Genomic DNA, 11,621 nt, shown 5'->3' with positions numbered 1-11,621 from the left:
GTACTTCATAGGTTCTGATATCATCACATGAAAGTGACCTACGACTTTTTGTTAACCCAAAGATATGCTTAGTTCTTCATATTAACAAATGCTTCATATGTAAAAACAATAACAACAAACAAGGTTACAAAGACAGTTTGGGTGGAAACACAAACTCAAAATCGGACCCCGAAGTGGTCCACCCACGCAGGTAAAAAGTCAGGTTTCAAAATTTTCAAAAAAGAAGATCAGAATGAAATTCTATCAAAGGCAATAAAGAAAGAATGGAGAAAGAAGGTTGACAGATCTTGTGTGGTGCCCAAACGGTCCAGCAGATCAAGGGATAGGTGAAGGTGAAGTTAGATGTGTACCTGACCTAACTGATGATAGCTCAGTCCTGGTCTCACCTGAGATTGAAAATCAATTCATCGCCATAATAAGGCTTGTCTGCGAGTTCGAAGATTAAAGAGGAATGCAGTATTTCCCGTAGCTACGCAGCCCCAGCCGTGACCTACATATTTTGCCACATCCAGAGCAAGGGCAAGCATAACCGTTGTCCGCCGGTGGTTGATTAAGATTTTCTTTTCGCCGCCTGCGTCTGTCCTCGGTTTCCATATTAGTAATACTACTACTAATAATCGTAACATACATCCAACTTGATCCAAGACTCAGCCAAAGCGCAAGGCATATCAGCGCCTAGCGCAAGCTTTGTCGCCCCTATTCTCACTAATATTCATTCAAAAACAAAAGGTACAGCTGCAGTTTCACTCTGCCTTGCTCTTCCCGCCGTGTTTGTTGAATAAAGACAAGCTATCTAGATATAGATTTGAACTGTACACCTTCAGAAACAAACGTCAGCCTGCAAACAAATAATAACGTAACATCCTGTTATTTTTTCATTCCCTTTTCTTACGAATGACATCCTCAACCCTTAAAACCGACCGTCACAATCCCGTAGTAATATTTTGTATTCCCCCCCCCCCCCACAACTGCAGTGAAAAACAGTTCTAGTTCATCTGAGAAACGGTTCCATTCGTGTGTGTGTGTGTGCTACCGAATCCGATTTTTTTTTTTAAAGAGCGCCACCGTAACACGCGGAGATCTTCTGGGCTAGAGGCTTCTCTTATTACGAGCTTGGGGTCGAGTCAAGATAGAAAGAAGGGGGGAAAAAAAAAAGCAAAACAAAACGTTGAAAAAGAAAAAGTGAAAGAAAAAAAAAATCCTCAGAGGAACGCTCGGTTACTACGATTGCCGCCGATTGTTTAGGGGGAGGGAGAAGAGGGGGGTGAAAAGGGGGCGGGGTGAACGAGTCGTGAGACGGAACGGCGAAAGATCGCTCTTCCCATTGGCCGCTCGTCGTGTCAATCTTCTCCCTCGCTTTCCTGCCTCTTATCGGCGCGAGCTTGTAGGTCGTCCGCTATGGCAGTGAAGCCCGTACGATCAGTTGCGAGGCGATTGCCAGTGTAGTTATACCGGCAGCGCCGAACTGTGCGTTGAGGAAAACAACACATTTACTTCGGATAAGTTCTGCGTTTTCTTATTTTCAATTCAAGCCGCTTTTTTTGTATGTGTGTGCTACCGAGAATCTATAGAGATCTAGACTAGATCTACGTCGTTAATTTATATAAATTAATTATAAACCACTAGATCTAGGTTTTTGATATTGAATTTATAAATCTAGACTAGAATCTCAAGTTGCTCAACTCCAATAACTGTGTTTAAACAATGCCGTACGCTTTTCATTTCCCATAGGATCAGTGTCACTGGATATTTCTGAAGTAATTGAAGTATAATTTCATTTATGGAACACACCGCTTCGCGTGTCAGATGAACGGATTATCTTTGATTCAATTCTGTTAGCTGGGTTTTGTTGTGGAGTTCATCTCTGTGGTTCGAGGTGAGTGATGGATACGACTGTTTGAGAAGTTTAGATTTTCATCGGATTAACTCCAGTACCAGACGTCAGTAATGAGTGTCCCAATCTCTCATGACGGTACCTGTGGTGACCTCACGGTCCAGTCGACAGTCAGCGCCCTACACATACCCGGCTCTCACACTTACATCCCATTCCAGCAGTTCTCGCTCGCTGACGGATCCGGGATTCGAAATCCCTCCGACGACAACAACAACAAATCATCGTTGCCGGTGGTGTCAGTCGTCACGGCCGTGTCCGGACTCTGTCCTGCCATTTCAGTGGTCAGCATGCAACAGCAAGGACAGCTAGGACAGTCGGTGGTGGCGCCCACTATAATACCCACGGTCGTGGCGCCGATGGCCGTTCAGTCAGCGAATGGTTTGGGCACGGCCACCACCATGACCATGACAAGCGCGTTGACCATCCCCAGCCATTTGTCCATCCCAGCCCAACAGCAGTCCAACATTGCGAACACGGCCATCAATCTCAGCAATCCCCAGCCTAGCGTCGCCAAGGCTGCAAACAACACCACCGTCTCCGCTAACGGCAACAGCGGAAACTCTTCCACTAGCAGCTACATCTCTTCCGGAGGCAAGTCCAGCAGCTCCAGCACATCGAATAGCTCAAAGTCCAGCAACTCCTCCAGCACCAAGTCATCCTCCACTGGAAGCCAGAACGTCTCCGCGGAGCAAGCCGACGACTTGGTCAAGCCCGTCTTCAAAGACGGGGAGCTCGTTTTGGAAGTGGAATGCGGCCAGAACAAGGCCATCCTGTATCTTTCCAAGCTCTGCCAAGGCAGCAAAGGACCTTGCATCAGCTTCCAGAACTCGTGGCTCACTCCTAACGAGTTCCAGTTCGTCTCTGGCCGGGAGACCGCCAAGGATTGGAAGAGGTCTATACGGCATCACGGCAAGTCTCTCAAGCTTCTTCTGGCTAAGGGCATTCTCAATGTCCACCCCACCATGTGTGACTGTGATGGCTGTCGTCAGGGAGCAACTCTGGTAAGCATCCTAGTTTGATTCTCTGTCCTCCTGGTCGCTGTCACCAACTCCTAATATTTAATATCTATATGTTTAATACGCAGGTCTTTCAGATGTAGAGTTTAGTGCAACATTCCGTAGTAATTTTGTTAGTTCTTCGTAAGGTATCATTTCGCATTGAATATACTAAGCTGTTTGGTTTGTCTTGAATTATCTACAGCAATTAGTGAGCCTAATTTTTTTTTTTAATTCCATTATCGCCATTCACAGCTAAATGTAGAACCAAGGAGTTATGTTACAACGATCTTAAGTATCATTGACGAAGACATCTTCCCTTAGTCGTATATGATTCATTATTATTTAACATTGTTTAGTTCTGTTACATTTCACCACAAGACAACACAAAGTTATTATTTTTTAAAAATATTTCTTTGGGTGAGTGTCAGTGCGCTATTAAAGTATGTAGCATCTTTCTTATTTTATTCTTAATTTTCCTGAAACTAATATCGTCTAAATCTAGTTACATAACTCACGCAAAGCCTTTGTATTTAGCTAGATCTAGTATAATCTACACACCAGAACTACACATTGGTGACGTATGCGCTATATCTTGCTTAAAATTATAGCCCGATCACAAATGTAGATATTCTTATAGGTTTTAACAATGTCTGTATATTACATATAATATCTCAGTTTTGCTCTGTTATGGTCTTCCCCCCCCCCCTCCCCAAACAAATGTGAAAAGTTTTATCTTTTTTTTTACCGCTATTATATTTTTGTTATTGTAAAATGTACGCGATTAAAAACTTGTGGATACCGAACGCGAACATATGCCGTCGTGTGGATATTTCCGAATTTGAAAAAGTAACTGTGATAATGTAGCTACTAGTTTCTATTTGTTACTCTTTCTACCATTTAAATTTTTTTCCCTCCCCCCCCCCCCCAATCATTCTTCAAATGAAATCAAGAGAACATCACCAACAATAATCTTTTGTTTCGTCCGGCAAATCGTTTTCAATTGTCGTTCTTTCCTTTCAATAACCGTAACTCTTGGCTTCCTTGAAGAGTTGATGCCTTGCTATCAAAAGTGATTTCATGCCAAGACGGGCTGTGCGCTAGGGTCAGGTTGGAATTATTCTAGTCAAAGCAACTATTTCAACAAAAAAAAAAATAAAAAAAATCATGATTTAGTATAAAATGAAGCAAGAGTTATCCAAAAATATGTAAATGTAGTTTAAGCCTACTTGTTACTATGACGGTGCGGAAATAATATAGTTATATGTTTTAAGACCTACATGGATATCGGGCAGTACAAACCAACTTTTATTATTTTTTTTAGATGTAGATCTAACTTACTTGTTGCAGTGTTGAATAGATTTCATTCGCGTCTTCCCCAAGGTGTCGCCCCCCCCCCCCCCCCAACCATGTAGCCAGACCTCAAGCCCACTTGATTCTGAGAAGGCCGAATGTGATAGAAAATATTGGGACATATGAAGATCACGCATGCGCACTGGTTACTTCCTGCTCGCGCCTAGATATAAAGAAAATTCTAAAACAAATCTCGAGGCGTAACGGTCTGAAACTTGGCTGCGTAAATATTTCTGCGTATAACATTTGTGAGTTAGATGTATAAAGTATTACACGGATCTTGTCGCTTGTTAGTTGGCTGGTCTGGTCGTGTGTTTATGCGATGATCCAGGGTTCGAGTCCTGTCTGTCGCCATCCGCCGACGTCCTGCGAGAAGTTTGGGCTAGAATGTAATAGTCTTCAATTCTGAAGAAACATTTGAGAACATGCTAAACAAGGTTGTGTTTAGTAATCATAATTAATACATGGGAATGGGCTAGGGATATGTTTACATTAAAAAAAAACAACATATGGATATGTTTAGATTCATAAGTAAGACAGGGATATGGATGGCCTCTATAAGTAGGTCAGTAGTCTTGTTTAATTCAAAATAATTCTAGGTACCGGAAACCATTATATTGTGTCACTTCAGACTATCACTTGATAAGATTATATTTCATAGATTTCTGCTTTAAAAAAATGGACTGAATGTATTTTTTTAAATGTCTTAAGCTGTTTTAAAAAAGAAAATGTTTTGAACATGAGTATTTTATCTAGACTTCTATATCATATTACTGAACTGTTGTAATGGAATTATGAAAGAAGTCACGAATTCTTTTATTGTTTAAAAAAAACATATTGATGTATTATATATATAGATTGATTAGTTGGTAATTCATACTAAAATTAAATCAGGAGCTTATACGGTTTAAGTGAAGTCTCTAAGCTACATACATTTTAAAAATAATTAGAAAGTGTACAAAACAATTTGATTTACATATGTTAACATACATTTATGAACAGCCCCCAAGTAAGGGATATTTCAGTAAAAAATGGTACAAACGGGACACCGTACATCAGTTTTGACGCCACCCGATCCTGTTTAGGGAGGGGAGGCGTATGGGTTACTACGGAGGTATTTTTTTTTTTTTTTAATTTCATTTCATTCCTCGGTCGACTCCCAGTGACGAAGGGGGAGAGAACTCTCCCATCCCGCCTGTAACACAACAACCTTTCACCCGATGCGGAGGACAACCCTTTTCTCTCCAACTATAGCCGCCACTCGAGACCGTCCTCTCTGTAGCGCTCGTGTCACGGACCGCCACCCGCGGTTCTGCTATCGGTGGGCTGCCGGGTATCGGAGCGTCCCAAAGCGCCATTGCCTTGACGGGAAGCGACAGCGTACTCCGGCACATTTTGATGGGATACTCGAGTGTTTTTTTTTCTCTCTCTCTCTCCTCCTTTCCTCTTTTCTGCTGGAAACCTCGCTACCCGAGGAAGCCGCGAGGGGAGGGGGAGAGGTCGGTAGAACTGTACATGTTCCACGGGCGTCTATTGTTCTCAGATTATGGATTTTGCTGGCATACCATCGTAATCTCTCCCTCTCCACGTGACCCCCCACCCGCCCTGATACGTCAGACCTTTTTATTATTATTATTTTTTTTTTTAAACACTGACCTTTTTTTTTTTCTTCAAAGTTTGTAGAAAGAACTTTGGACACTAAAATTTTTAACTCGAGTTTAAAGGACGTAGCCTGCTATGACTAACTAGGACTCTTGGTAGTATTATTTTTAAAAAGTACGCTTTCTTCATTGATGGACTTCAGTCCAGGTTCTATAATGAACGAAAGAGGAAATACAAAGAGAGAGAGAGAGAGAGAGAGTAGAAATGGAGATAAGAAAGAAATGTTTGCCCAAGAGAGGAAGGAGAGCCCTTACGATTGTGCCGGAGGGAAGGCTTTGGGAAGGATTGGGTCGATGTAAAAAAAAAAAAAGATAATCAAGCAGTCCGTATCTCGCTCCCCTGCGGTCGAAGTACAATCGAATCCTAATCCCTTTATTTTGTCTCCACACTCCTCTTCCTTTCCAATCTAGCGCCCCCTAGCGGTCATGTTCACGTCTGCTAAACAACAACAAAAAGTGTTTTTTTTTTTCCTTAAACTATTGTCTTGTAAAATATTCTTTTATTGTTTCTCTGACTTATGTTTTTTTTTGTTTGTTTTTGGCTGGTGAAGGCCTCGTGGCCCAAACGTCCTGTGTTTTTACCTTTTTACCAGCAGGGTTTCGCGTGCATGTTTATTGTGTTTTTCTCATGCCGACTTGTTCAAACACATGTAGCTGAGCGAAATTCTGTAAAACTGCTGTTAACAATGACGACACACTTGTAGCCGACACATCCATACATATTCTGGATGTATTTCAACCAGTTTCAACCTAGATCTGGGTTTTCTTGGGTTTCTATGGTTTGCAAAAAGTGTATTTAACGGATTGATGCTAATTTTTTTTTTAATGAATTCTATGTTGCTGTTATATAAATATACCGTTTGGTGGATTTTTAAGTTTAGAAAATTCTAGAAAGTGCAATCAGATCAACGTACAAATTTGAGGTATTTTTTCTTATAAAATATGGATTTTTTTTAAAATTCAACTTCTGGTCAACGCAACGAAACAATACAAAATGTTAGTTTAGCTACTCCAGAAACTTTGTTGGAGTTCTGTCAGTTCAGAGAATTAATTGTTATAAAACAATTTGTTCCACTTCTCTTGCTGCCTGACTATGTGGTATGCTGTGTTCGTCCCGGAGGTCCCAGGTATGATCCCTGTCCGATGTCGTTTCCCCCGGAAAGTTCGGACGATGATGTAGTAATCTTCAATTCTGAAGGAACATGCGAAACATGCTAAGTTAAACAATCAATCTTGGATCATTTGGGCCAGCCAGTTAAGACTATTGGCTGAAACACAAAGGCGAGCAGACTTATTGTGGCACAAGCTGTTTCCTATAGTAGGGATGATTTTTTTTTAAAAAGTAAAACTGCTTGACATTTTTTAAAAAAAAAATTAGATTGTAAGGGGCCGGAGTTCTAATGGACAGTAACTAAACGATCCCTGTTTTCAAAACGTGGCCCTAAATGAGCGATGTTTTTATGATAAACATTACTACTTTTTAATTTGTCAATACGGATAAAGAAAAAGAAAACTTGGACTAAAATATAAAAGAAACGAACTTAGTGACGCACTTAAAATGGAAAAAAAAAAAAGGGCCGATAAACGATAAGCGCTTGTGAAGTGTGTCGTTATTGATAAGTAGACTAGTCTCCCCTTTCGGCTGCACTCGGCCGTCTAGTGTTGCGTCTGCTCCAGTACCACCCAACTTGTAATGAGACGCCATGTTTTTTTTTGTGTGTCTAGCTCTACACGCGTGTCGTGTGTGTAGTAGCGTAGCGCAAAAGAAGACGGGGGCGTTTTCGTATGTGTTGCTTTAAAAAAAAAAAAAAAGGATCCGGACCATAATTAACGATTAAATGTCTTTTAAATGCCTCCTACCGTTTAATGCTCTCCCCCCCCCCCCCTCCAGCTCAGTCAAAGCTGTAGTTAGTGACCTGTTTACCTCTTCTATACTTCTAGTTCAAGTTTAGGAAAAAATAGGGCTAATTTTCGTAAAAGAGATTTGAGAATTTTTCTAAATCCCTTTTTTTCCCCCCATTCTCTGTTACCCTTCTCCCCCCCCCCCCTCCACCATTTTTTATATTCATTCAAGCCAACGTCGCGTGCAAATGACCTCTTTCCCCTTTTGTGATGTTGTCTTGGGCGTAGCCCTCGAAATGATGATTAAAAGCCTCTCGCTCGTAATCGCGGTAAAGGGGAGGGGAGTGCAAGTACTTTATGAGCTCTGTGGGGGGGGGGGGTAAGAGGGAAGCAGATACGTGGCGAGAACGAACCTCCTCGCGAGTCCCCGAGAATCCACGTCTACACACATACTATTGCAATAATTGTAAAGGCAATCGAAGAGGTTCAAACTGGACATTGGTAAGACATACACTAACTACTTAGTGTGGTCATTTGTTGATTAGTCCACATTGCTTTAAAAAAAAAAGTAAAACTTCTTTCAGACTATCAAAGCAGACAGTGGCGTAGCTAGTAATTTGCCATCATTTGCGGGCCCGTAGAGCTTGACCTCTTTGGGGGCCCTTGCATTTCGCGTAATATTTAATATGTAATGTAAAAAATTCATTTGGCACCCCATCAAGTGGGGGCCTGGGGGGGGGGGAGGATTTTTAAATTTCCCCTCCCTCCCCCACCCTAGCTACGCCGCTGGAAGCAGATAACGTAATGGTCTTCGTGCTTTTCACTGTCGGTAACTACATTTGTATTGGAAAGAATGTCTGCGGCTTGTCTTGGTTACTTGGTAGCTTCTGGGGCTTGTACAAGTTCTTTGTCACTCGTAGCTAACTGAAGGTCAAACAATTTTTTAAAAAATATTTGTTTTTCCGTTAAAGCAACAATTCTATTAATAAACCTTGGGAAGATCCCATCTTTAAAAACAAACCGGATTTTTAGTCTCCAAATTACCGAGGTCACGTCAAGCCTTAGATCCCAATGAATGAAACTGCATAATTAATTTGTTTTATGTAGAATTCATTTAGAAAAGATAACCAACACCACAGACAGAGTCGAACCCCCAGGGCACACGACGCAGAGGAAGACCAAAAAGAACATGGCGAAGCAGTGTACTAGATGAAGCCGAGAAGAGCTGGGAAGCCATTGAAAAAACTAGCAGGAGACCGTGGAAAGTGGGGTGTTTTTTTTGTTTTTTTTTACTGAGGCCCTATGTTCCGGAAGGGACGCAAAGGAATGAAGAGACATTCACCATTCACGTTGCTAGGTGTAAAAAAAAAACAACATGCGTATTTTTTGTAGATGGTTTTTAGTTTATCGGAACAACCAGGGACCATTAGGTTTATTTATTTATAATGTTTATCTAACTCCCCCCCCCTCCTGTTAAGTATTTAGTGGCCCTCCCCTGACTCAAAAATAAAATGTCCTATCAGGCCAGGCTTCTTGTTTGTCAATATTGTTTCTTACTGGAGGGTAAGTCATCACATGTACGACCACGCCACTGGGTGCCTCCTCTCTACGCCATGTGTGTGTGTGTGTGTGTGTCACCAGTTCGTGGTGGTCCCTCCGCCGATCACGATTGCCACTTGGCCGATAAAATGTCCCCCCCCCCTCTCCTCTCGTTCCTCTTCACAGTTTACTTTTTTTTTTTTCTTCTTCTGGTTGCCTCCAACGCAAAACTACTTTTCGTTAACACACACCCCCCCTCCCTACTCAAATCATCCTCTCGTCGTGTCCTCGTCTGTTTCACTCACCGCCCCCCCCCCCTTTCCTTTTTTTTTTTTCCACATTTGCAACGAGACGAGCCGAAAATGGAAATGAGGTCAGAGAGATAGTGCGGGCCCCCACGGTGACACGACGGGGTGTGAAAATATGGAAATTGAAATTAGCAACGTTGAAAACCTTTTTTTTTTTTTTTAGACAAAACGTGTCACCCTTGTGGGGGGGGGGCAGGGCAAGGAGGACAACTTTACCCCCCTCCCCACTTGCCTCGTTTTAGAGCGTTTTGTGATCACACCGCCGCCGCAGGCTTGTTCACCAAGATTGCTATGGTCTGGGTCTGTATAGTTAGGATCAGGGGAAGGGGAATGTTGTCGAGGGATTGTATCCCCTTCCCCCCCCCCCCGGTATTAATAATTGGGTGCCCCATTTCAGACCTTACTCTCTATGGGGTAGACGATGTGAAGCTCGTATGTCTATTTGGCCGAGGGTTAGCGAGGGTGTCACGTGTCCAGCACAACGACCAACCGCCTTTACTTTTATCTAATGTCAGGTACTCGTTGGAGTTGGGGTGGACTCGGGGCTTCCAAAATTTCATTCTTCTTCGGGTATCGAACCCGAGATCCCAAGGTTCGCTAGCTTAATGTGCTTTATCACTTAGTCATTCATTGTTTTTTTGTCTTTAATACGCCTGAGCCATTTGATTTCGTAGAGCGCATTGGTATTATTTAACTGTATAAATAAGGTTTTAAAATTGGTGAATTTGTTTTATCATATTTTGGACATATTAACAATTCCTATTTAAAATGTTTCAATGTATGTCTTTACGTTGGGAAAGGAAGAAATTTGAAGAGTCTCGAGTGGGGAAAGGGAGGGATGAACAATGGCGTGACAGGGGGCTGGGTAGGAAGCTCCGTTCACGCTTGGAGAGCCCCCCTACATCCCTGGCTCGGATGCTAAGTCACGCACGCAGTTGACTGGCTTACGTCTGGCCGGGCCGGGTGGCCCGCTTTCGGACACATTTCCAGGGCTTTAAAAGTTTAATGCTGCCGTGACTGGCTGGCCCGAAAGGCTGTTATCTCGGCGTCCGCTTCATTTTCTTTTCCCCGTAACGGCATGTGTGTGTCTATCGACCGGCGTCCGGGTCGATAACTGGATGAAAAGAGAGAGAGAGAGAGAAGAGAGAATATTGATGGGCTATGGGCTGGGAAGGGAGATAACAAATGTGTGCAATAGGGCTTCATTTTACCTTTTTTTTTTTTTTGCCCTTGATTTTTTCCGACGAACCAGAGAACAGAAGAGGAAAACAACGACGCGGAAGGATACTACAGTATTTGGTAGCGTAGGAATACAGTGGGCGCAAGACAGCCCGATTTCGTGGCAATGCAAACTTGTCCCCCCCCCCCCTATTATTTTTCCTCACTACGTTCTCATTACTTCTCATGTTTCGCACCCTTCTCACAGCGAGATCCTACTCCGCCCCTGGGTAGCGTGCTCTGGGAGTAAAAAAAGGGGGTAATCGGGAGGGAGCACAACTTAAACCCCCCCCCCCCCCCCCATCGGAATCTTTTCGAAATAAAAAAATAAATTTTGAAATTGATGGATAAGAAGAGAAAACGGAAGACACACACACACAAACATGCAAGCACTCTGGCAAATGCCCCCCCCTCTCCTCCCCTCTGCACACACGCCCCTGGCTACGTTTGAAGACAACAGGAACTCGTCAGCTGACACCTGACTCGCTCGTCTGTTCCTCGTTAGGTGGATGTGTGCGTGCATCTCCAGGCTGGGGGGGGGGAGAGCAAGACTAGTTCTATAATGAATGAGGGTGAGTGCGTGGCAGAATGGGGGGGGGGGGGATAGGTCTGTACATAGAGGGGTGGAGGTTTGTAAAACGGCACATATTTAAAGATAATTCTTTTGTCCACGTGTCATTTACAACAGTTCCTGCTGCTCTGATATTTAGGTCTAAACGACCACTTTAACCTTTGTGTTACTCACAACTCTAATGTAGGTGACCTTGGAAGCTGTTGGGGCATTGCTAGAGATATTATAAGAATGTAGATT

The 11,621-nt window shown here is 42.9% G+C and overlaps 1 protein-coding gene across 1 annotated transcript in view; it reads left to right on the top strand.

The window, feature by feature from the left end:
• Positions 1–1,407: 1,407 nt before the first annotated feature.
• Positions 1,408–11,621, top strand: part of LOC106061519 (mucin-2-like) — a 35,890-nt gene continuing 25,676 nt past the window's right edge. The window contains exon 1 of the mRNA XM_056018929.1: positions 1,408–2,895. Coding sequence (XP_055874904.1) covers positions 1,948–2,895 — 948 coding nt within the window. The 5' untranslated portion in view covers positions 1,408–1,947. The remainder of the gene's footprint in view (positions 2,896–11,621) is intronic.

Source organism: Biomphalaria glabrata, chromosome 2, assembly GCF_947242115.1.
Source record: "Biomphalaria glabrata chromosome 2, xgBioGlab47.1, whole genome shotgun sequence".
NCBI lineage: Eukaryota > Metazoa > Mollusca > Gastropoda > Planorbidae > Biomphalaria > Biomphalaria glabrata.
Note: the sequence above shows the minus strand (reverse complement) of the source record. Positions and strands in the feature narration are given on the sequence as shown.